Source organism: Crinia signifera, chromosome 1, assembly GCF_055691185.1.
Source record: "Crinia signifera chromosome 1, ASM5569118v1, whole genome shotgun sequence".
Taxonomy (NCBI): Eukaryota; Metazoa; Chordata; class Amphibia; order Anura; family Myobatrachidae; genus Crinia; species Crinia signifera.
The window spans coordinates 83,182,850-83,210,316 of NC_139217.1; the positions used below are offsets into that span (position 1 = coordinate 83,182,850).

General features: G+C 41.9%; 1 protein-coding gene across 1 annotated transcript in view; it reads left to right on the forward strand.

The window, feature by feature from the left end:
- LOC146026120 (uncharacterized) overlaps window positions 1–27,467 on the forward strand; it is a 72,900-nt gene that overhangs the window by 35,507 nt on the left and 9,926 nt on the right. Inside the window, exons 10-11 of the mRNA XM_083156516.1 lie at window positions 1,941–2,016; window positions 26,144–26,236. Coding sequence (XP_083012642.1) covers window positions 1,941–2,016; window positions 26,144–26,236 — 169 coding nt within the window. The remainder of the gene's footprint in view (window positions 1–1,940; window positions 2,017–26,143; window positions 26,237–27,467) is intronic.

Consider the following 27,467-nt stretch of genomic DNA (forward strand, 5'->3'; position numbering starts at 1 on the left):
TAATTTAACAATATCGTTCAGTGATGTCACTCTGTGCCCCATGGTGCATGCAGTTGCTGATGATATTGTCAGATTGAGCTGCATGCACAAATGATGGAGGGTTGTTAACGATGCTCAGAAGCACGCATCGTTAACGATATTGAGCATACAGACTAGACAAGTATTGATACTATATTGCTCAGAAAGGCCTTTCTGATTGATGTCTTTTAAAAACTCGTGTGTATGGGGCTTATAGTAGTGAAATGTGTTTTACTTTTCCATAATGTGCTGGAAAATTGATTGTAATATGACTGGCTGCTATTGGTTACAGTACATTTAGATACATTGCATAGAGTAACAGTGTCCCAGTTATCCTAAAACGCATAACATTACCATAAGCAGCTTTCTAGGAGTGAGCGCGTGTGTCCTGGTTTACAGTTTTTATTTTATTTTTAATAATACTAAATAAGCTACTTTGGGACTGATGTTTGTAAGTAAAACAAAACAACTAAGCAAGTAACGCTGTGTCTGGAACAAACCACGGGGACGATTTTGCTACCCTGTCTGATGTTAGGGGTTTGAACATGCCCATTTGCAAACCCCCGGAGCAAAGGCCTTTGATGAGTTTCACACTCACCGGGCGTTTGCTCTAGAATGGGAGGGCACGGGAAGGATACAGGGGCTCTCCCAGCATGTCATGGGCATGCCCCCTAAAATGGTGGGAGTGCCCATAGAAATGCTGGGCGTACCCCTGCAAACGCAGGTGTGCCGATGCCTGCTTGGGCAGGCAACTGAGGTCACATGATGTCAGCGCCCACCCCGAATTTGACCTGTCCGGAGAGGATATGTCATTCTAGGCCGACGTTTATTAGCGAAGGGGGTGAGGGGGATCATTCAATGATGAGCGACCAACGAATGATTTCTCTCCCATGTGGCCGCATGGGAGTGGATGTGTATGCGAATGCATCTGCTCACATGATAGTGAGCGGATTCTGGGGGGGGGGGAGCGGGGTGGAGGGAAGAATTCGGCAGGGTGGCGGGCAGCGTTTAGCTGTTCACTGGACAGCGAATATACGCATTGAAAAGGTCGACCTCGTCAAAAGTTGGACACAAGCATTAGGTCAACATTGGGGAGGTCGATAGTCAAAAGGTCACTTTCTGTTTGGACATGCCCAACCCAAATATCTGCTCACATGAGCCCCACATGCCATGCAACTTGGTTCTGCCCAGGTGGACATATAATGTATTTATTTTGCTTTACCTCCAAATCAGAATCCGGCCCTTTGTGTTTATAATCATAGGCGTGCGCAGAACATTTTATTAGGGGTTGCACCGTCAAAGGGGTGTGCTTAGCACCACCTATTGGGCATGTCTAACACAGCCCATTGGGTGTGGCTAACACCACCAATCAGACGCGTCTACCATCATCTATTGGCACTCGCTACAATATAAAAAGTCTCTCATCCACACCATAATAACCTGCCTATTTCAGTTTTAATCTTCTACTCTGTGTAACAGTAAATGGAAATAAAGTCATAAACATATATGGATGACGCAGGTATGTAGTGATATGACAATGGTCTAGTACAATTAATAATGCACATATAATTGATTGATGGGCGCTTCTTTTAATGGAATACAGTTCTAAAAAGCAAAAGTCTTTGGTAAAAGGTATTTCTGGTATTGCTAGTGGCATGGAGGTATTCATAAGGGTGGGCAGAGCATTAGGGGGGGGGGGGGGGCTGTGCACCCCTAACACTCAATGTGCGCACGCCTATGTTTATAATGAACTTCAAGATCAGGAAGTGCTGGGATATTATAGAGATGGCTTAGTACATATCTATTTGTTGCTTATTTTTCCTCCAATACTCTTTCACTCCCGGTATTTTCCGTGTGTTTTAGTCCACCTAAAGTATACACTTTATTGTAAGTATGTTTTTCTTTAACCTAATTGCTATAAGACAACTACAAGAAATAATGCTAGAAATGGCTCTAGATCGTGCTGTGCGTCTCACAAAGGAGGAACTTCTTCTCGAGGTCAGTTCTCTATATATTTTACTTACTGTAAGTTAAGTAACATAATCTGTACAATTAATTGAATTCTGTTGCTTTCTGATAAAACTGACATATTTCTATTTACTCAGGCAGGGTGTAGCATTCCATCACCCTGCCCCATATCATCATGTCAGTGGGGTGGGATATTTACAGTATATCCTCCAGATGAGGGTACCAGTCACTGCATATACATATCACAGAAGACACATTTGTTTATTTTCAATAACAAATACATATTTTAGAAAAAAATTATATTTTTAATTCATATAAATTTCCATATAAATAGAATTCATTCCGTTCTCTTCCTTTCACCCCTAAAATGCCATAAAGCATGGATGTTCATCAGGACGTAGACGCCCAGTCTACATCATGATCATCATTTTCACCATGCCCAAAATCCTGCCTACATCGCCATTGGACCCTATCCAACGCTTTAACCGAAAGACAGGATTATGTAGTGGGGATAATGTATAGCCTGTAATTACTGGATGTGGTACATGCAGATAAATATCTATTCAAGTTTACAAAATTCTGGATTCAACTGTGATACAATGGAATAGTTTAATATGTACATGTAAGAATTAATAACAAAAAGGTTAACACAAAATAAAAATTGAAGATAAAGAAGAATGAATGATATGAGTATCCCATATCCGAAATGCTCGGGACCACAAGCATTTTGGGTTAAGGGTTGTTTTTTTTTTTGTTAACATACTTACCTGATACCCTGGCTGTCTTCCAATGGTTCCCCGATGTCCATGGTGTTCCCTGGGATCCACATCTGCTATCGGATTCCTTTTCAGTGGCATCCCCCGGCCCAAGAATGCATTGTGCAGGTGACGTCACCGGCGCACCCACGCAATGCATCCTTGGGACCGGGGATGCCGCTGAAGAGGAGTCATATGGCTGCTGTGGATACCAGGGGACAAAGTGAGTATAAATAAAGGCGCGGTGGGGGAGGGGGGAATCAAACATAAAACAAAAAAAAACTAAAATATTCTGAAACCCTACGGTTTTTGGAATATTTTAGTTTCGGGATACGGGATACCTAACCTATATAAGAATTAAAAAAGAAGCCTAAAATAATTTGAATAAAAGACAAATAATTTTAAAATGACCATACATATTAATGATTTAATGACAAAAAATATACAAGATTGTTCTATATGTTTTTATTTGATACATTTTTGCTTAACCTTAACTCATTATTTATATTAATTGCTTTACTACTAAAATAAATAAATATATGTCTCATCAATTATTGAATTCAGGATGTTAATCAGACCTGCATTCAGATAGCCACACCCCACCAGAGTGAAACCCCGCCCTTTGCAGGACTGCGAAAGGCTTGGGAAAATATAGCTGTAAATCCATTCACAACTCATGTAGCATCAAATGATGTCCCCAGTGTGTGCGGTCTGTGCATAACACAGGACCTACTCGTCCAGTGCTATAGAAACAGGCTGATCAGGGCTGGAGCTGACATCAAACACCTTTTCTGAAACACCTGGGCATGCCTGCGTTTTCCCTGACACTCCCAGAAAAGCGGCAGTTACCAAAACATTGGGGAATTATCCCAGATCCCATGGGTGAGATTTAATAGGATGAGAGATTCAGAAAGTGAGAGATTTGGTAAGAAATCTCCAGTTTTTTTAAAGCAGCAATCATTTACACTGCAAAATCACACTGGTGTTGCAGTGTAAATGCTTGCCGCTTTAAAAAAACTGGAGATTTCTCACCAAATCTCTCACTTTCTGAATCTCTCATCCTATTAAATCTCACCCCATGTGTTTTTGTGCGAATGCGGGTTCATTTTAAGCCGATAAAAATGGCCTTTATTTGGATGTCGCGAAATTGTGAAATCAGGCCATTTTTAACAGCTGTAAATGTATGCATGTAATTGCAAACCCCCCACAATATGCACAATATGTAGTGTACAGTACTTACTATGCAGGTTACATTGGAGGCCCATCAAGTGTGGCCCTCAAGTAAGCTGCACACTGCTAGCAAATACATCCATATGCCAACATCTTGGCTGTCTTCTGCTGCTGGAATCTGAACAGATAGGTAGACTCTAATTTACAAAGCAAAAAGAACTGTGAAAAAAAGGTGAGCAAAACAAAAATTGCTCACCTACAGTATTTGTGCCACTTGATCATATCAATTTTAATTGTGTTGTATTTTGTATAGATGTGGTGAAATCTATTTCAGGCTTTGATAGGTCGACAGGCAGAACTGCGCCCAAATTTTGATTACTATATTATTTTTACATATATCTAATTTACAAAGAACTCATTATAGTAGATCTGTATGAGTACACTACACACATTACACCATAGAAATCAAAGCTTTATACAGTATATTGCACCATTGTGTAGTGTTTTGGTTAGCAATGCCCTTTGCAACATAAGCCGCGCATATCTTTTTTGGCTCATGTTCACCCATCCCACCGTAACCATACCGCTCAACATTGATCGTCTCTGGCATCAGCACAAAGAGATGTGACCATGTGCTCCAGCCACTGATCGGGTACCGCAGAGGTGCCAGGCTGCCCCAACAACTGTCCTCTCCAATAAAATGTATCAGCATCAGATGTGATATGATTTTTCCCATTCACCATGGTGATAAAGGACATCCTGTACCTGACAACATCCTATTAGCTAGCACAAAGTGTTGACTATCAGAGTGGTGGAACATTCCCCTCAAGTCAGCAATGTCCTGCCTAAAACAGGACAGTTGGAAGGTTAAATTCTAACTTTATTAGGCCCGACCACTACCACTGCAAAATCTTACAATTTGTGTGCCCACATGGAGAGGGCAAGATTACAACGATGCAATTTGCGGCATTTTATCCCTCCCCCTCTGTAAGGTGCCACAATTCCTGATGTTATTGCCTCCCAATATCTCCCACATTCCACCTGCTTCCTAGTAGGGGAGGGTGTGTGTGCAGGAGATCTGCCTACTCATCCAAGGGAGCAGAGGTCTACATGAATAAATCTGGAGTATCTTGCAACCTCCATGAGAGTAGGCAAGCAGGACCCAATATTTTTCAATGCTAGTTCTCATGGCCCACTATCAGTGCATGCTTCTAAATCTCCTATACTGCTTTCATATCCCAAACCTGGGTCAGACCCATGATTTTGAACGTGGGTCCAACCCAGGTCACACATTTTCACCCTGTGTATAGTGGGCGACCCGGGTTTAACCCTTCTTTTAAGTTGAATTACTGAGCTGCTCAAACCAGGATATTCACTTTGGTGCTTTCACACTGCATCTCAACCCGGATCTACCCAGCTTATATGTGCAATGTGAAAGGGGTCCTGGTCTCCTAGTTGGTGCACAGGTGTATTCATTACAGCCATTTTGAAAGGTCCATAGTTTGTGCTGATTATTTCATTTGTGATCATCTATAAAACATGCAGCGATAGGTGCATTTGTGATGTCAGATCATAACACGATCCTTTAAAGGTCACGTAACAGTTGATAAATGGCCTTGATTGGCTCAGTATTATATTTTGGAAGGTGGCCATGTAAACTGTACTATTTCCATTGAATATCTAAATAATTGTCAATGACAATGTTCCATACAACACCAGCTTTTTGCATGGCGTAATTTCATGGCAGCGTAGAGAAAATACCTCATAAATCTGTAGTTGTAAGCTAAATACACTTAATATGGACTCTGATCTCAGTGTTTCTATGAAACACTGAATCCAGTAATACCTTTGTTTAGACAGAAATACACGCCTGACTTTTATGAGCCTGTACTGGGAGTCCATGTCAGGTTTTATTTACTGTGAGCAAGATAAGAGAAGCGCAGCTTCATTTAATTAAGATATGCTGCGGTTAGGTTTAGACATCCATCCTCGGAGTTAAATACTGTGATTGTCATTAGGAAGATATGTATGCAGCTTGCAGTAAAATAGATGAACAGTGCAAACCTGTGTTTTATTTTTGCAACAATGATTAAGAAAATATTAATTCCATCACTCTGAAGTATCCTCTATCTGCAGCTGTCTCCAGTGGCGGAGAGAGGGAGTGCAGATACTAATTTTTCGGGCCACCTGCCTTCCCCACCTCTTCTGTTCACCCTTACAGCTTATTGAGTCACCAACCACAGACAGTTCCAGTGACCAATCAGATCCAATATCCCCTTCACTCGTGAAATTCCAGCCCAGGTCCAAGAAGGAGATTTAACCCACTCCTTCCCCACCAAATGGCTTACACATTACCTCCAAGAAGAAAGTGTTGAGCAACTTATCACCTGAACTAACACTTTAGCAAAAACAACGCATGATCCTTCAGGAGCAGTAGGAAGCAGCAACACCAGCCGGAATGCCAGGTGGCCAGCCCTGGTTCACCTATGCAAAACCAATACCTAGAAGAGGTTGTGGGCACTAGGCTCTGGGCAAACAACCGACTACAGGACCCCGTTGCTAGCTACCGGACCCAGAACATCACGGGATCAACACCCCACATGAGAACCACAACTGTGCGATTATGGCCGTAACTCCCAGTCCCCTCCCTGCATTCCCACAACTGCCTCTAAACTACCAGGGGTTGCCCTTGTCCATAGCCCTCTTACCCAGGATCTATTTGTCTGTCTGCACATGTCGTTCTGCACCAAGTACAGCACCGGAACTATATAAATATGAACTGTACATTGTCAGATGCAAAAACGGATCTATGTGGATCCATCCAGCCATATCCCTATTCAATGTGGTTCTATAATAAATATTTTTTTAGCTCTGGAATCACTGCTCCTGGCTTCAGCCATCCAATTCATATTTAACGTCTGCCAGAGGTGTCGTATGAGGAAAGTGGCCATATACAGTCCAGAGTCTACCAGGCACATGCATACCATTGAGTTCTTTATTGCACATGGACTTATCTCCAGGAAAAGACACCAGATACTTTTCCTTGAGGTTTCTTCAATGGTATCTACAGTCGCTTCACAGGTTACGTATATTGAATGGACACAGAATGCGTTGTGTGGGCACTGCATACACTGCACCTTTTATTAGAGATGTGCACCGGAATCTTTTTTCAGTTTAGGTTTTGGTTTTGGATCTGTATATCCTTCCGGATTTGGATCTGTATTTGTTTTTGCCAAAACCACCCTTGCTGGCTTTGGATGTGTATTTTTTTTTTGCACAAAAAACGCTAATATCACAGAATTTCCAGAGGATTTTGACCGCCCCACATCTCACATTATTGTTTTCGATTTTTCATCAATATTGGTTAAAGGCTGCAGTGAGTTGGCGGATGACACTATAGCCCCATACACACTAGGCAATTGGGGATGAAATCAGCCTCCGATATCATTCAGTGATGTCATCGGGGGATGCTAAACATGCAGGTCATTTGGCTATATAGCGAAATTGACCTGCATGTTTGAAAGACATCAATCATAGTTAATGACGCATGGGAGCGCGCATCATTAGTGATATTGAGTTTACACAGTAGATGATATCGTAAACAGCATTGCTCAGAATCCCCTTTCACAATATCACTTAGTGTGAATGGGACTTAAGAGTGTATATAAAGTGTGTCAGATACAGTGTGGGTTACAGTGAGCGTTGGATACAGTGTCGTATAGAGTCTGTGCAGATATAGTGCTGGTCGGATACAGTATGGGATGGATACAGTGCGGGATATAGGGCCCTATTCAGACCTGCTAAATGGGCTGGGAGTTTTCGGAGCTCAGCGAGCAGGTAAACGCCTCCCCACATGAGAGAAATCCCGCCCATGTACACGGTTGCGAGTAGTACAGATGGAGCCTGGCCCTCTCATTCCGCCAGCTCAATATATCGCTGTTTATGGTGGAGCTGGTCAATGGGGATGTGCGAGAATGGGGCGTGTGAGCACAGATTTAGACCTTCTAGGGGCCCAAGGCAAAATAACTGTTTGGGGCCCCACCTCCTCCGTCAAATAGTCAGTAACAGTATATTTTCCTAAGAAGGTTGTTGGTGGTACCAGCGCTAGTTTTTCTCCAATGGTTACTAAAAGTGTATCTACACTATGGCCCTTATTCTGATTGAGTCGGATGGCTGCGTGTTCGGTCGGACGGCCGATGTATTGTGAGGTGTTTCTGCGCATGTGCGAACACCCGGCACGTCCGAATATGGCGTGAATTCCATACAGAAAACGATCGGTCGGAACAATCTGAGCAGGGGGGGAGAGGGGCATGAAGGGCTGTTTGGGCTCATTACCATATGCGTATGCTCGGCCTTTAATGGGTGTTCCCATGAAAATGCTGGGTGTATGTATGGTAATCCGTCCGTGACGCACGTGTAGGGGGCGGGCAGCTGACATAGCCAGATGCCAGCTGCCCGCCCATATCCCTGCTTTCGCACGGAAAAATGTCAAAGTGGTCTGGAGCACTCGGAGCTGTCTGACCGCTCAGTCCATCGTTCGATGGTCGGCAACCATCAGAGGATGGGGAGGTTCCCACAGATGGGGGAGTTGTTCACATCCACTCGCGGTCCGTTCGCTCGGTGTGTTACTGCATTCGGACGGTGTGAGCGATCCGTACTGTAGGCGGGCCTAAGAACACTCGGTGGCCATCCGAAAATACGCCTCCGTCCGAGTCAACTAGAATAATGGCCTATGTGAGAATTCAGGAATAGTCCACGTCCTTAAATATTTTTATCTTTATTAATTACACTGTCCCTCTTTCTCAGGGCGGCTGCTTCTTCTTCAAATGGTTCTAGTCCTAGTAGAAACTTTAAATTGTGTATCTGAAATAGAGGTAAGAAAAGTGCCTTCTAGTGTAGTAAATACGTATCTCTCGTGAAGTAACCCTCCTTCCAAAATTTTTTATAGAATCGCAAGACAACAACTTAGTTGCACGTACAATGATAAAAACTCCTGAGGAAGTCCAGCCAACAGAAGGCACGGATGAAATGCGTTGAGGGGGACTCTGGTGGCAGATGATCGTACTCGCATATGCAATTGGAGCATACACCAGATAAGCTTGATTATTTTTTACACGTGCAACTGAGTTGTTGTCTTGCATTTCTATTAAAAAAAATGTAACAGTATTACACTATTTTCTGTTCTTGTATATTTTTATTTCCCTGCATATAAAACTGCTGAGGACTCTGGGAAAAGGAATACTAACCTTATGGATTGTTCCTGTAAACGGGGAGGCTCATTCTTCATGCTCAAAATACACTGGTTGGAGACCACTGTTCACGGTACACCTTGATTTGTTGGGGTGCTGTCCGTGTCTAAGGTGGAGGGTTACTTCACGAGAGATACGTATTTACTACACTAGAAGGTGCTTTTCTCACCTCTATTTCAGTATATTTTCCTACATGATTCATGCCCCTTACATTATTTGTTTTGCCTTATATTTATGCATAGGACTTTCACATTGTGGGTGTGATATACTGATTGGATCGTTCTAAAGCACAATGCAATCAAGAAAGCCCACAGACTTCTATAACTGGTGTTACCCTCCACACCAAACCCCAGCATTGTCAGGCTTAGTACATATGGAAAATACAGCCAAAGCCTTAAACTGGCTTTTGGATGTATTTTGCCTTTAGTACATCCCACCATACCCCTGCGCAGGTATATGTAACCAATATCTCTGAATTATATTATCATGTACTGTAGTGTTCAAGATTGGTACTAATGCCATTCAGTGAACTGAGGGAAACAATGTCTTTTTTACTTACTCGGTATTAACCCCTCCCTCATGCACCTGAGTGGTATTACTGAACTAATTGAGCATCTACCACTATATGTACATCCCACCTATGTCAAACACCGTTATGCCCGTAGCATCTTACAGTATATCTCACACTCAAAGGACCCTTACACATTATGCTCCATTCTCTAACACCCTTACATATTATGCTCTGCACTAAAATGTCTAGTGTCCGTGTGTCTCCGAAACACTGCCATCTGTTGACAACAAGTGAAACCACATCTACTAGCTTTCGAAGCATTAGCTTCGAGTGGGCTTACTAGTATATAATATACACACATAAGGGGCAGCACAGATGGTGTTATGGTTAGCATTACTGCCTCACAACACTGAGGTCATGAGATTCCCACCTCAGTCCTTACTCTGTAGAGTTTGTATATTCTCCCCGTGCTTGCGCGGGTTTCCTTCGGGCACTCCGGTTTCCTCCCACAATCCAAAAATATATAGTGGTAAGTTAATTCACTCCCAATAAAATAAACCCTACACTGAATATGTGTGCATGCACATGTGGTAGGGAATGTAGATTGTAAGCTCCACTGGGGCAGGGAATGATGTGAATGTTCAAATGTTCTCGCTGCGGAATATGTGTGCGCTATATAAACGACTGGTAATAAATAAGTAAATAAAGAGTATTAGACTAAATGAATAAGCTATTGGTTTTAGCAATGTATCGGATAAATAAAATACAACAGATTATGATTTGGAACATACTGTGGCTGTTCTTGTGAACTGTCGTTCTATACACAGTTCATTTGAAAATTCTCCAAATGTATGTCATTATCTAAAAGGGTGAATGCCTCATGTTTATCTTGCACTTAATCTGGCTAAGAATAGCACATTATTTCTTGCTAAATTAACCACTTTGTTTTTTCGTGCACATCAGCCTAGTATTTAAAACATGTTCCTAGTTGTTAAAACAGCAATACATAACAGTGTTGCTAGGTTCAGGTCAGATGCGTAGCACTTTTCTTCCCTGTAACTAGACAGGCTATTTTCTTCAGAGCCAATACATCATTTATCTAAGCAATTTTTTAACGTAGAATTGGGTTTATAATATCTCATTCATTTATACAGCACCACAGGATATTGTTGTTCTTCTCAAACTGTCAAATACACTGTCTGGTGTTCTAGTCATATTGCAAGTATTCCAAAGTCGTTACTGGTAAAATCACATAATTATGCTTTTGTGGTTTGATTGGCTGCCTGATATGTCAGTGGTTATAAGCTGGTCTAGTGCGGTATGAGTTTCTCAAAATAACATAGTTGCCAAATTACAGTAACCTAACAAAAGAAAAATACAGAAAGTAATTGCAGACACAACAAGAAACACAAAGCAACTTGTGACGTGGTTTGCATGGAAAGTAACTATTTTAATAAATGAATGCTCCATATTTTCTTATGTTAACTTTAGAAGGGAGATGTAGGATGACCTTCCGACGTCAGAATCCTGACTGTTAAACTGCCCGACTTACAGGGGCTATTCTCCCTCTTGGGGTTTGACGACCCCCATAGAGGGAGAATAGAACCTGTGGTGAGCGCAGCGAGCCTGCAAGGGGCTTCTTTACGCTCGCCCCCCTTTTGGGACACCGGCAGTCGGGATTCCAATGTCGGGATACTGACCATCGGAATTTCCACTGTCGGGCAATTATACCATACTCTGACCCTTAACGTATGAGTGATACCCAGATAAGTATGTGAGATAGATTAAAGGTTAAAAACATGTTCGATCTCCATTCGATGTCTCCATGATCCCAATTTGATTTTGACCAGTGGCGGCTCGTACCTTCTTGGGGAGGGGGGCTGCCTCTGGCCGCAGCCACAGTGGGGGTACCGCGATACAGGCACCCCCCTGTCGCCGCCGCAGCTGCAGCCGCCACCACTGCTTCTTCACTCGGTCCCCGGCGCCTGTGCTTTGATGAAAGGTACCGGGACTGGCGCATGCGCAGTACAAACATCTGTACTGTGCATGCGACCAGCTTCTATGGGCTGCTTCAACAACAGCCCATAGAAGGAATCTTGACCCCGGCGCCTGTACAATACAAATGACAGGCACCAGGACCAGCGCGTGCGCAGTACCGATATAGGTACTGCGCATGCGCAATCGCCGATATTGCAGGGCAGCCCACAGAAAGGTGTCCCGGAGGGAGGGATCACCTCTCAATGGCACTGCCTTTGTGACTGGCAGTCACAGTGAAGCCAGTGCAGTCTCACAGACTGCATCTGGCTTCACTACAGTGGTGGGTTTTACCTGGGGGGGGGCTACAGCCCTGCAGCCCTGCAGGCCATAGGTAAAAACCGCCATTGATTTTGACCGAGAGGCAGTCTAGCAGGATGGTAAAGAGGAGATGTAATAAGTGATAAACGGGAGAGAGGTAAAGTACCAGCCAATCAGCTCCTAGCTGCTTTGTTACAGGCTGTTTGAGAAATGTCAGGAGGTGATTGGTTGGTAGTTTATCTCTCTCAACGTTATCACTTTCCCGGATTATTACATCTGCCCGATACTCTGAACAGAATCACTATTGAATTGGAACAAGAGCTACAGTATGTGATTTATGGATTGGACGGATGAGTGGCCGGTCATCAAGATGGCTCCTCCACTGTCTTATTTGTTCCCAAGTATAGCTGAATGGCCAAACTGAAGGCCTCCAGAGAAGTGTCTAACAAGCAGTTTAATGTCACCATGACTATTACCCACACAGGTGACAAAAGTCTGAATTTAGTATAATGTTTACAACTACACAGGAAATCATCTGATCTTGGCTAGGGTATTCTGACATTGAATCTATGCCAAAAATTAATTAATAAGACAAACTTTCTAAGTGGATTCTTTATTCTACTTGTATAATAATCAGAATGCAGTTTTTAGTGAACATCACTTCTAAACAGGATGCCGTGTCTCTGAAAACATAATTACTATCTTAAGTGAAAGTCTGAAGCAATTAGGTGGCTAGATTTGTTCTGCATATTCCAAGAAAGAGACCTTATTAATATTTGTTTTGGAGTTGTATTCTATTATATAGAAAAAATGTTTTTGTTTTTTTTAATGACCCAGAACACGGGCTACACGGAGACCAGTGTCAGCCCTCTGAAAACAGCCATCCTTGCAAATTTAGGGCAATTTCAGAATCAGGATCATTTCGAATGGGGAAAACAGATTCTGTAGAATTCTATGGGTAGTGCGAAAATGGTACATTTACATTAGCAAGCTTTAGAAAGCTAACCATTGTAGTCTGTAAACTATTTTTGGCATCCTTCGGCTCCCTTTTCTGCAGCCTTATTTACAAGTGCACAGCCTATTGGCAGCACAGTCCCAGTAGGTAAGCTATGTCCAAACAAAGAATAAAGGTGATAATCTAAGCTATCACATTATTATTTACTAGTAAGCCCGCTCGAAGGAAATGCTTCGAAAGCTAGTCTGCTACTTTGTCATTGTCTCTGTGTTTGTGCATGAGTGAGAGAGAAAGAGATGTAGTTTTACTCGCTGCCAACAGATGTCAGTGTTTTTCAGAGACACACAAACGGACACTAGACATATACATTATATAGATGATTCTTCATCTGTATATTCCTCACCCGCAACCTGATATGATTTGTATGGGTGCCGGACGGGGTCCCGACAGTCGGGATCCCGACAGGCATTCACCCAACGTCGGGATCCCAACTGTCAAAACACTGACAGCCGGGTTCCCGACAGCCACCCGCTATTTTCCCTCGAGGGGGTCCACGACCCCCATAGAGGGAGAATAGAATAGCAGCCACTGTGCCCGCAGCGTGGCGAGCGCAGCGTGGCGAGCGCAGCGAGCCCGCAAGGGGCTTAGTTGCGCTCACCATGCTGTCTGGATCCGGGCAGTCGGGATGACTGTCGGGATCCCGACTGTCGGACCCCTGTACCACACCCAATTTGTATTAGTCTTTTTTTGCTATTATGGACCCCTAAATCTCTTGAGCACCTCAAACAATGCACTATCCTTTATACTTTGTATATCGGATAAATTTACCCCCCCCCCCCCCCCCAACTACCTTTTATCCCTCCCTCCTCTTTTCTTTACTTCTCACCTGTATTAAAGCAGATTCATTTTGTCCATGTACAAGAAATGGTCTATCCTGTCTCACAGATGTAGCCACCTCTGGAGCCTCCCCTAGATATTAGAGATAGGTGTCAATATACCTCTCACTGTCTTCGCCAACATTTTCAAATGCACAGTCAAGATAGAAATCCCACAATGTGTACGTTAGGGCGGAGTGAAAAAACTGAAATTGAGAAATTCAAAATCGGCTAGTATGGGAAAGTTGTGACTTGACCTGAATAAGAAACGTGCAAAAGCTTTTTGATCTGAGTCAACATCTTCTGTTCTGGCAAGAGGCCTGAAGTTTCACTTTTTTGGTGAAAATTACAAAAACTGTGAAGATGCTCCGATCTAGTTAAAATTATGTCATGATGTCTTAGAGTGGTTTATTAATATACTTTAGCTTAGTAAAAGAGAGTACAAGCTTGTCATAGTGCAAAGTGACTGACTTTGGCGAGAGAAAAAAACCCTGATAAATACCCATTTTCATGGTTTCAATTGTGAATATGGTGTTGTCTCCGGAACGTGTTTTTTTTGGGGGAGAGGATGCTCTGTAATTGATGTGATCAGGAAAAGAAACTTGGTGAAAAACAACCAGGGTAAATCCCTTTTGTTTGCCTTTACTAGAATAATGCACCTGTGTCTTCTAATGTCCAACAAACTCTTTACTGAATGCTCCAGTAAGTTCAGTAACAATGCATTACACTCTGTTCTTTAGGTGCAGGATTTAAAACACCTCTGTTTATTGTCTTTACTTACAAAAACAGTTTGCATCCCCCATGCTGGGAACATGAAAGGGCTGCATTATGGCATATAGTTATGCCAAAGATAAGCCAATATATTAACAGTTAAATATGTTGAAGTGTATTATGATATAATAAACAAATACATCTAATGTTTAGTGATATTTAAAATGATACATTAAACAGTATACACTGTTACTTGTAATACTTATTGTAACAGTTACTGTTTTTCAATAACAGACTGCAACAGTTATTTCTTATTAGCAAGATCTGACAACCAGACACTCTTATTGATAAGACACAATGGGGCAGATGTATGAAAGATCGTTATGGGTGAGAAGGGGTATCAGCGCACGTTATGTGCACTGATGCCGCGTCTCCCCATGTATGATGGAGCCAGCGTGCGGTAAAGGACAGGGGCGCTATGCGCCCCTGTCCATATCGGTGCTGCTATCTAAATGATAGCAGGCCAAATGTATGAACGGTCAGCATCATTACTAGTGAAAAGGTAATGAGGCTTTTCTGTGAACTGTTGTATCACTGCCTTTTGGCATTATTCAAACCTGATAGCAGTAAACATTTGTTCTTAAAATGGGCAAAAAAATCCTGCACTGCAGGGGGGGGGGGGGGGGGGGGCAGATGTAACATGTGCAGAGTGAATTAGATATGGGTGGGGTGTGTTGAAACTGAAATCTAAATTGCAGTGTAAAAATAAAGCAGCCAGAATTTACCCTGCACAGAAACAAAATAACTCACACAAATGTAACTCTCTCTGCACGTTACATCAGCCCCATCTGCAGTGCAGCATTTTTTTGCCCATTTTGAGAACAAATTGTTACTGCGCTCAGGTTTGAATAAGGACCAAAAGGCAGTGATACAACAGTTCACAGAAAAGCCTCATTACCTTTTCACTAGTAATGATGCTGACCGTTCATACATTCGGCCTGCTATCATTTAGAAAGCAGCACCGATATGGACATCGTACATGGGGAGACGCGGCATCAGTGCACATAACGTGCGCTGATACCCCTTCTCCCCCATAACGATCTTTCATACATCTGCCCCATTGTGTCTTATCAATAAGAGTGTCTGGATGTCAGATCTTGCTAATAAGAAATAACTGTTGCAGTCTGTTATTGAAAAACAGTAACTGTTACAATAAGTATTACAAGTAACAGTGTAAACTGTTTAATGTATCATTTTAAATATCACTAAACATTAGATGTATTTGTTTATTATATCATAATACACTTCAACATATTTAACTGTTAATATATTGGCTTATCTTTGGCATAACTATATGCCATAATGCAGCCCTTTCATGTTCCCAACATGGGGGATGCAAACTGTTTTTGTAAGTAAAGACAATAAACAAAAGTGTTTTAAATCCTGCACCTAAAGAACAGAGTGTAATGCATTGTTACTGAACTTACTGGAGCATTCAGTAAAGAGTTTGTTGGACATTAGAAGACCCATAGGTGCACTATTATATTAAAGGTAAACAAAAGGGATATACCCTGTTTTTTTTCCACCAAGTTTCTTTTCTTGATCACATCAATTACAGAGAATCCTCTCCCAAAAAATAAAAACAGTCCGGAGAAAACACCATATTCACAATTGAAACCATGAAAATGGGTCATTTATCAGGGTTTTTTTCTCTCGCCAAAGTCAGTCACTTTGCACTAGGACAAGCTCGTACTCTCCTTTACTAAGCTAAAGTATATTAATAAACCACTGTAAGACATCATGACATAAGTTTAACTAGATCGGAGCATCTTCACAGTTGTCGTAATTTTCACCAAAAAAGTGAAACTTCAGGCCTCTTGCCAGAACAGAAGATGTTGACTCAGATCAAAAAGCTTTTGCACGTTTCTTATTCAGGTCAAGTCTCAACTTTCCCATACTAGCCGATTTAGAATTTCTCAATTTCAGTTTTTTCACTCCGCCCTAGTGTACGTCTTCCCCTAATTATACTATTTATTCTCCCTGGCCAGAGACCTTGAACCATATATTGCTTGTTGCTCTGACATGATACCCCGTCTATGAAAACTTGTGAGCTGCCATGGTAAATTGATACAGGGTAGACCATTGGTGCTGATGGTTGGGAGCAGATATGATCAAACTTAATTAAGGGTGTTATTCAGTAAGGATCTCAAAATAAATATTTTTCCAATAGGCAAAACCATGTGCACTGAAGGTGGGGCAAATGAGAGAGTTAGATTTGTGTTGGGTGTGTTGAAACTAAAATCTAAATTGCAGTGTAAAAATAAAGCAGCCAGTATTTACCCTGCACAGAAACAAAATAACTCACCCAAATGTAACAGTGTGCACATGTTACATTTGCCCCACCTGCAGTGCAGCATGTTTTTTCCATTAGAGAAAGATATTGCTTTTAAGATGAAGACTGAATAACCCCCTAAACCAGAATCTTCCATTTGTAAATGAGAAAATTTACTTGTACTGGTAACCGCTCTCCTGTTTGCTCCCAACTGTCCAGCATTATTCCAAGTATTTCTATACGATATGGGTCATAGGGTTGACAAGGGGAAGGTCGACATTCATATCTGGTCACTCTCCTCTAGTATGGCTTTGTAGTTCCCATGAACCACTGGTATTGTTGTTAGATGGCCTCTGGGTTATTATTACTTTTCTATGAAATTTGGATGATGTAATTTTGTGTTTAGTTTTCGTATGTTTACTATTCTTTTGTACCCAGTCCCGTTTCCTTCTTTTTCTATTTATTACAAAAACTTTGAATAAAAATATTATTAAAAAAAAAAAAATCTATGTCATATTAAAAGTGGATTTCCTTTTTAGTCATATGGTTCATTTTTTCCACTGCATATGCTTGGTTTTGCTTTTGTTACACTTTGTACTATATTTTTGTTCTTGTTCCTCCTTTCAACTACATTTATGCAGCTAAGCTTCATCATCTCAGAATACTAAACTTTTTGGATCACCTCTCTTCAATTCATACATTGTTGCTATTTAAAATCTCCACCCGAAGCATTCATTTTGAAGACAGATTTAACTGAACCTTTTCCATCTCTTCTCACAGTTAATCTCCTCTAATCAGCAATGTCAATCATTTTTATTGCAATTCAAAAATTATATGTTTCTTTGTTCAAGACAACGTTTTCTTCATGTGAACAAATACAATTTGTACTTTAGTTGGCAGGTAAAACCCCTCACTGAATGAAACTTGTGCACCACATAAGCTATCAGGATTCTACAGAACAAGTTATACCTGGAATCATCTTGTTTTGTAGACTAAAGTCCAGAACATTGAAAAATAAAAATAAAAGATTGAAAGAAAGATATTGCTGTAATACATAAAATGAATTGTGGGTGATCTTTGCCTGCGACATGCCAAATAGCATAATGGAAGATGCCCTCCCCTTCATCTATGCAATCTGTTCTTTCCTGAATTTTGTATATCTACAGTATAAGATGGTTCACTCTCCCTGCCAAGGTATTTGGTCAGCTATGGAGTCCCTGGTTAGCTTCCCAAAATGCCTCATCTCCATTTTCTTAGCTGGTGGCCCATTTCAGTCCCTTCCTTTTATTGGTTCCTGGCCTGAGGGTTTTTCCTACCCCCTCTCATGACCACATAGCCTCATAAAAAAGAACTATTGAATTCCATTTATATTTTACACACAATTATGCAATTTTTCTACTTTTATATATTGAGGCAGACATTGGTGTTATGAATTTGGGTGTGAACCCACAGCTGTGACCGCTGTTTAGGACGGCCACAGCAAACCCTACTCTAGCTCTGTTGGCCTTTCTTAAATAATGGCTGGTACCTGCAACAACTAGGAATTTGTCTATAATAGCCACGTTTGAAGGGGCAAATTAGGTCCACCCCAACTCCAGTGCCATCAGGTCTTGAGCCAGGGACAAGGTACCGGAGAGCCTTTATGAAATGGCCAAAGGGTGAAAACTGACTAAAGGGACCTGCAGGAACAAATAAAACTAACTATTGGCACCTGGCCAACTAAAGGGGAGAAGGATAACGCAATGAATGAGCGACCTTGTTGCAAACCAAAGGGGACCCGGTCCCAAGTACAAGAAGACACTACAAGAACACACAAGACACGCCACACAAAAACACTGCAAACAATATAAAGAGACGGGTAAGTCTCGTAAACAGGAAGTAACTTCGCAAGGGTTAAAGTAAACCAAATAGCACAGACCTGGGAAGGGAAGGCAACAAGTGTGGACCTGAAAAGAACACCAGACTGTTCACAATGTTACTGACCATATCCCTTAATAGGGCTCAGGTGACCAATCACCTGAGGAGGATCCAGCCAGCCCCCCGGACCTAATGCTGACAGCTGCGGGAAGGCATGCCTGCCCCGCGTCTCCTGTCACTCAGGCAACCGCCGGGTGGAAGTAGTCACCCAGCCAGGCGCCGCTGGGCGGAAGTGCTACTCGGCATCCCTGGTTGCTGAGCAACCCGCCCCAGGGACGTGAACACCGGGAGATAGAAGTGCCGGACGAGCCAATGCTCGCATCCTAACTACTGCAAGGTGACCAGATGATAGCACCTGAATTCCAACTGCCCGCTTCCCAAACGTAGGTATGCCGGAAGCCATAGTTTAGGGCTGGGGGTGGGGTAGGTTTTGGACCTGGGGGGGTGACTTACAATTAGGCTGCAGAGGAGTAAGGGATAGTCTGCCGGGTTTGAGGGTTAGGCACTTAAAAGCGCATTAGGGTTAGGCTGCAGATAAGGGGGGTTTTGGTTTAGGCTGCAGGGGGCTACAGAAGTTAGGATTAGGCACTAGCGGAGCAGGTTAGGCTGCAAGGGGGAGGGTTAGGGTTAGGCTGTGGGGAGGGAGGTTAGGAAGTATACTTACCCGACCCATGTGGGGATTCCATCCATCAATATGCTGGTGTTGGTATTCTGACCACCGCATCCCCACTGCTGGTCATCCATGACTGCCACATACAGTACATGGCAATGGCCTCACTTCTCATTATAAGCCCTTGAACATTTCCAGTTTGAGGCCCTTAATCCAGACCTGTGTATGTATATACTAATACAATATATTATATATATATATATATATATATATATATATATATATATAAATAATTCAATCTGGTAAATTCAAGAGGGAACGCTGATCGACAGAAGTTATGTATATATATTTGTGTGTGTGTGTGTATGTATGAGGTGGCCCACACCTCAGAAATGCACCCTGTCACCCACAAAGAGTGTAGGATGGCTATATATAGGCAGATCTTACTAGTAGTGGCGGTCTTAGTCTTTAGCATGGGAAAGGGGGGAAACCCTCGCATTAGATAAACAGTTATGGGGCATACACACAGGGTGATTTAAGACCCATTTCTAAGCGATCTGACTAGATGGCTTAGAAATTAAGCACAAATCGCTGTGTGTGTATATGCCCCATAGCTATAGCGATGTGCTGCCCCGTACATCGCTACCACCACATATTTCAAGTTTGCTTCAAATATCTAGTCATTGTGCATGTTCTCTCTCTTGAGAGCACGGGAAGTGACAGATCTCTCAGCACACATTACTGGTACAGCTCTGTGTGCTAAGCGATCTGTGCTGAGCGATCTGTGCTGTGTGATCTGAGCAATTCAGTGTCGCTCTGAATAAAACTCAACTTACCCCGTGTGTACGGGGCATTACTTGCATTAGCATAAGGTAGAAAACCTACTTTCCATGGCTGCCCCAACATGTTTTTACTCTACTACATTACCTGTTAATAAAAATGTGTCAATTCATTTAAAAAAAATATGCAGCAATAACAATAGAAAAGTAACAGAAAATTAGATTAATTCCCGAAAATGCCGGGAGCCGTTCTAGTCCTTTGTAAGACCTATGAATGAGCAAGCATCATATATTATGTCTCCAATAGTAGTTGTGCTTTTGGCATCCACACAAAGACACATGGTCTTACATAACTAGACTTCAGGCTCAGTTTGCAACCATCCGTCTGATACACGTGCCTGTATAGATTGTTACGAAACAATGTATCCGGGCTTGACCTGCACAAAATGTAATATTTTAGATGCTTTTTTTAAAATAGCGTGTGAAGTCTTGAATTACTCATTTACCGTCAACCACAGATTATTATATTTTGATTATTGCCTACCTGGTGAAACATAATGGCCTTATATAGAAAAGGACTCGGCGTGTTAATTAAAATAAAATAGCACCAAAAATATTCTCATAATAGCAAAGCTAAGAATAAGCACATACAGTGGCAGCCTTTCGTAAATGTTATAGTTGTAGATGTATTTGTGACTTGGTATTTCCGGGGCCGGATTAAAGGCCTCTTGGGCCTGGAGCAGAACATGTTTAAGGGCCTGTTATGATAGGTGAATCAGGTGAGGCCAATGTCATGTAGAACCCATACACTATATGTCCCAATGGGGGGAAATTTACTAAGATGGGAGTTCTATTTCACACGGGATGTTGCTATGGGCAACCAGTCAGAATCTACTACATATTTGGTACTTGTTTCCTAGCACGGCGCCCACGATATTAAGTCGTACGACATATAATCGCATTGCATGGTATACTCCCGATGCGATGCGATTTTAAATAGTAAAAGCCCCCTATACGATTCTTAATTGTATAAGCACCCTAATGGGGGCTTACAATGTTAAATGCACCCCCACACCACCCCCACTATGAACGCCAACCCGAAGCGTGGCGAGCGCAGCAAGCCCGCGAGGGGCGGCGGTACACGTCCTCCGACCTTTTCATACCCCCACTATTGACGTCGACGTGGAGTTCATTTCACCACTGAGCCCGAAGCGTGGCGAGTGCAGCGAGCCCCGCGAGGGGACGCATATTACTTTACATGTATTCCGCGTCCCCTCGCGGGGCTCGTTGCGCTCGTCACACTTCGGGATTGGTAACTCGCTGCACTCGCCACACTATATAAAATCAACTCCATGCTGACGTGGATAGAGGGTTATGAAAAGGTCGGAGGATGCATTCCGCCGCCCCTCACGGGCCTGCAGCACTCGACACACTTCGGGTTGGCGTTGATAGTGGGGGTGCCGTTGGGGGTGCTTTTAACATAGTAAGCACCCATTACGGTTAATTATCTTATAGGGGGCACATTTAACATTGAAAAACCCATTAGGGTGCTTATACAATTTTAAATCGCATACCATTGTATATACAATACAATGGCATACAATATAGTTACATAGTTACATAGTAGGTGAGGCTGAATAAAGACTTGCGTCCATCTAGTTCAACCTATGTTTATAATAGTTTATCCCTTGTTGTATAGTATGTTCTGATATTTTAAAGACAGATTGTTACTTATTCATACCCGTGGATGTTTTTAACCAATAAACGTTTATCCAACCTTATTTTAAACGTATTTATAGTGTCTGCCGACACCACTTCTTCATGAAGAGAGTTCCAAAGTTTGACTGTTCTGACTGTAAAGAAATTTTTTCTTCTAGATGAACAAAATCTTTTTTCTTCTAATCTAAACTCGTGCCCTCGTGTCCTAGATTCCTGACTAGCAGAAAAAAAGGGCGTTTGACAGTTCCTCATATTGGCCCCTGATATATTTGTACATGTTGAGCATGTCCCCCCTTAAACTTCTCTTCTCTAGTGTAAGTTTATTTTATATAGTGTGGCGAGCGCATACAATGCGATGGTATACAATTTAAAATTGTATAAAATCGCCTGCCATCGCGGTTCATCGCATCGCGGTTCATCGCATACCTTCGTATGCCTTATGGTCTGTGATGCGATGGGCGCCGTGCTAGGAAACAAGTACCACTTATTTATTTAGCACCTTCTAGAAGATAATAGATAGCATCTAATTGGTTACTATAGGCAACATTACATCTTCATTAGAACTCCCATCTTAGTAAATTTCCCCCAAGGTCTCCCAATGCAATTTTAATATTTATGACATGTGACCAAATATGTGGCCAGCTGGTGATCACCATGCTGCCATGTTGATGGGCCTATTTTTATGTTGAGGCCTGGAGCTGTGGCTCCTTCTGCCGCATTGTTAATCTTGCCCTGGGTATATCCAGCGTTTCATTGCTAAAGGCTCACTTGAATTCAACTTGACAGTCTAGCACTGTGAGACTGTAAATACAATTTGTGAGTTCTCTCCATAGTTTTTGTTAGACAAAAGAGAATAATTTGTGATGTCGTATAGCTACACTTTTTATTTTTCAAGTCAGAGGTTTGACACCCAATAGGGTACGTAGGAAATCACAATTTGAACTTTTTCATGATGTTGCTTGTAAAAAATACAGACTTGGATATTCTCCCACATGCAATATATGTAAATAAAACACTGTAACTCGCTAAATCATAGCTTCCAAATTTTGGGCATGATTTTGTAGGGAATGACATCAGAAAGCAACATCCCCACTTATATCATGCTGTGGTTGATGCACAGCACCCTGAGAGCTTCTGGGCACCTATATACTGCTTCCTCTGCTGGCTAGAGGGGACCTCTGCATGGGACACTGCATCAAAAAATCAGGGCTGTCATGCCAAAATTGGGATTGATGGGAGCTATGCTATATCCAGTCCTATTATGTCTCTGATATAGCCTAGATCAGTGGTTCCCAAACTTTTTAAAATCACGGCACCCTAGAGCATCAGAATTTTTTTTCACGGCACCCCTAGTTCAAAAGTTTCTTATTCTGTAAATTGATTTGTATGTCATACATGGGTTAATTTATGGGTAAGGGACAGGATTAGCTTCTGTTTGTCCACATATTTTATTATTGGCAGCCCACCAGCAATTTTTTTGCCTTTTACAATGACCATAAATAATTTCAATTGCCTCTAGACCACTAATCCAAGGCACCCCTGCAGGTGTCCTGAGGCACCCCAGGGAGCCCAGGCACACAGTTTGGGAACCACTGGCCTAGATTATCTTGGCATTGTATTACCAATGAAATTCATATCAAGACCATTTTTCAAAACAAAGAAAATTGAGAAAGTGATTTCATTTTCTGCAGTGCAACTGGGGCACATGTTGCAGTGGGATGTGTTCAGCATCCCGGCGGTCAGGATGCCACGTTCATAATACTGACTCTGGAATCCCAACAACAACAACAACTCTTGACTGCCAAGATATCAAATGATGGGTAATTGAGGAGAGCTTGCATCAGCCCAGGAAAGGCGGGTTAGGTATATGAATTAGGGGGAAACAGGGTTAGGCTTAGACTGTGGGGATGGGGTTTAGGCACTTAGAAGGGAGGTTAGGTTTAGGCTGAGGGGGTTAGGCACTTAGAAGCGGGGTTAGGGTCCGGCTGTGGGCGAAACCGAAACAAGGTTTCAGGGGTATTGGGCACTTTATACTTTCAAGGGGGGGGGGGGGGGAGGTGTTGTATTATACTGTGCATACCTCCCAACATGACCCTTTCCAGGAGGGAAATGCTCTCTATCTGGACTTCACTCTTATTATATGATTGGCATCATCTGTTTTCGGCCTTTTACTTTAGTGAGGGTAAGTATACTTATCGGACCCCTTTCGGGATTCCCTTTATCGGACTGTGGCGGCATGCTGACCCCTGGCATCCTGCCCGTGGTTATCCATATGTATCACATTAGAATAATGTTCAAATTTAAAATTTGTCAAAATTCCATTTATACAGGTATTAGGATTCTCAATATTTAACCAAATCTTTAACAAAGGGAAAAAATAAGAAATAGTGCTCAGAGGATTAGAAATAATAATTCTGTTTAATGTAAAGAGAGACCGTGGTACATAAAAGTCTCAGGAAACCACCGGTGCCTGCGATACGGCACCAACATTAGCTTCACAACCTGGGTAACATCAACATATGTGTGTTATGTGCAACAACTTATCCTTTTGAACCTGTCTGCATGCGTTTCATGCATTGCATGCATAACATACATCACATACATTTCACATATATAGAACAGTTCATGTTAGTATTTAGTGTTTGGTACGTTCAATACTGTTTAGTTGGTGGACAGCTATTGGGATGAAGCTTTTTGTAGTTCTTATCGTCTTTGCTGGGATGGACCTAAAACGTCTGCCTGACGGAAGGGGTTCAAACAGGTTGTGGCCAGGGTGTAGCTTGTCCGCCGAGATCTTTCCTGCACGCTTATTGACCCTGGCTAGGTATAGTTCTTGGACAGTGGTGAGCTCCACCCTAATGATCTTTTCTTTGTAACCGTCGTCTGTCATGTGCTAGGATCTGGTGATCTCAAGTGCTACACATAAGATTTATCGGATCTGGTAGGATCCGGCAGCATCACTTGCTGGGGGTTGCATACAATAAATTGTATGCTAACGGACCGCATACGATATATCATTGCGGTCCAGCTGCTGGAGAGCCCGATGGTTCCCCGCCGGACGTTACTGCGGTATTGCATGCAAGGCTGCATGCAATACCTCAGATAAGTCTATGGGGACTTTTACATTAAACTGACCAGTACCACTTAGCACATACAAATACTTAGATATCCTAGTATAGAGTTGTGTAGGGAAGTCAGCCATGTTTTGAGGTCTTTCCCAATCTATTTAGTATTTTATTTGATACCTGTCACTCTAGTACACAGTGTGCTCTTTCCATTATGGGAGATGTACTGAAAATGGTTTTGCCTATTTTATTTTCAAAATTGCAAAAACAACAATAAAAAAAGACCGCTGTTAGCTTGCATGTATGTGAAAGCCAGCAAAAGCTTGAAAAGTACTTTCTCGGAATTAATAATTGTTAGGCATTTTGGAATAAAGTTAATGGAATTCTGCCCGGTTCTTAGTGATTCCCAAGAATTGCTGAATTATTTAAAATATACATGTTACTAATACAGAGAATAAAAAATGTCACAGGAATAGGTTAATCCCATTCCTCGGTTATATTGACAGCTTGATATGGTTTTTAATAATGTAGGATAACTCGGTCTTCTTCCAGGAATCTAAATAAAACACAAAGGATAACTTTCGTTTTAAGCGGTAGAAAGACAAGCATTCATATGGCAACTTAGCGTAACACTGATAAATAACTCATAATTCATAGGCTGAATGGCAGATTAATAGCAGGAAGTTAAATATGGAAATAAGCAAGACATGTATTATAGTTTGCATTTGGGGAGTGCATTTAGAAGCTTTTTACTCTGTAGATTGTATAATCTTTACAATCACTGAAAGAAGAATAATAAAGCAAAGTATTACATAATTACCTTTTTGAGTAGTGTACTTATACAACAGCTCTTCTCGGTTTTTATGTGGATGGTAAGAGCCGAGTACTTATAAGCACATAAAGGGAAATAAGTAAATAAAAGCAGTCTATAATCATTTTTATGCTGCCTCTTGGATAATTGTGCACCAGGCGTGTACAATCATAGTGCAACCACGCATGCACAAACATGTGCTCAGGCATGTACAAGACCACCAAACATGCTGAGTGTGAGCAGGAGACAGCAATCAAATAGAGAAAGGAGACAGCAATCAAATAACAGAGAATCGCATTGAGTGGCACAAATATTATTGAAAAATTTGCCTCAGTTCAGTCATTACCATTAATGTAATGTACCCATTGACATGTAATAAGAAGATACCTTATCTGTTTTTTAGGTGACATATGAAATGGCTAAACAAATTGTGATTGATCTTTTGAAAAGGACAGCTTTAAGTTCAGAGTTTGAATCACATTTTAATTCTGCAGAGGTAAGAGAAACATATTTCTTTACATTACTGGTTACTAAGTATAAGGCTATTATCAATACCGATATAAATATAACCTGATGGACAATCAGTGAAGTGCGCAGTTTACGTACTGTGTCCATAAACTAATAACTTTTACTCCTAGCTACGTGCGAACAAAGCGTAGCGAACCTTACTCGTGGATTATACACGCTAGACAGATACCTATAATTTGGTATCCCTTCGCAGTACTTAGTACCCAAAACTGTGTACACCTTTTTAGGACAATGTCCGTATTACACCTTTGTCGCTATATGCGAATAAGAGTCAAGGCAAGGGATTAACTCAAAGTAAGGAGATAGAGTCTCCAAATAATGTATTTAGTCCCTAGCGGACAGCAGGGGGGTACAGAAAGAAGAACACAGTATAACACACAATAACAGTTGAATTTACAATACTAAATATGCTTTAACACTACTAGGGGAAAAGAAACAGATACATAATATAATCAGCCATAACTATACAGGAATACAAATGTTACCGTCATATCAAATAGCGCAGCGCAGTCCAGTCGAGCTCGCTAGGTTCAAATAGAACTTAGCCCGGCCAGGATGGAGGAGGAGAAAAAGCAGTGGAGAAGTGACCGAGCCAGCCAGGGATCGCTACTTTTATAGTGTCCACACAAAGAGAGGTCAAAGGAAGTTTTCATTGGTCCAAGAGTTCAAATGTCAGGTCCTCGTGGATTGGAGCAAAGGGGATGCACTTCAAGTGGATTGGTAAGGAGGGAATGTGCTCCTGTGTCCTTTGTTGGCATCGTCATAGGGGGTCGTAAATCAACCACAAGAACTGGTTACAATCTGTTCCTTTGTCTTCCTCAGTTCACATGACAAAAGTACATAGATTATGGATTTTGTCCGTAATTATCAGACATTAGGACTTGCGAACATTTCTCTACGACCGGAGTGCTGCGCATGAGACACGGAACATAAAGATACTAAACATGTACAGAAACAGTCGTGTATTATAGGTCAAACTATGTGCTGTGAACTAAACCTACATTTAACTATATTTTATTTTGTGTAAGTGTGGAATATGAATTTATGTGTATTAGTATGGCGGCGCTTAAGGTTCGCTTCGCTACACAGAACTTGGGTATTATACTTTATTTGCGCATCTCTGCGAACCAACATGGCAGCCATACCATTCTAAAATGGCGTGTATGTAATTCGACTTTAACACTATGTTACAGTCAGGG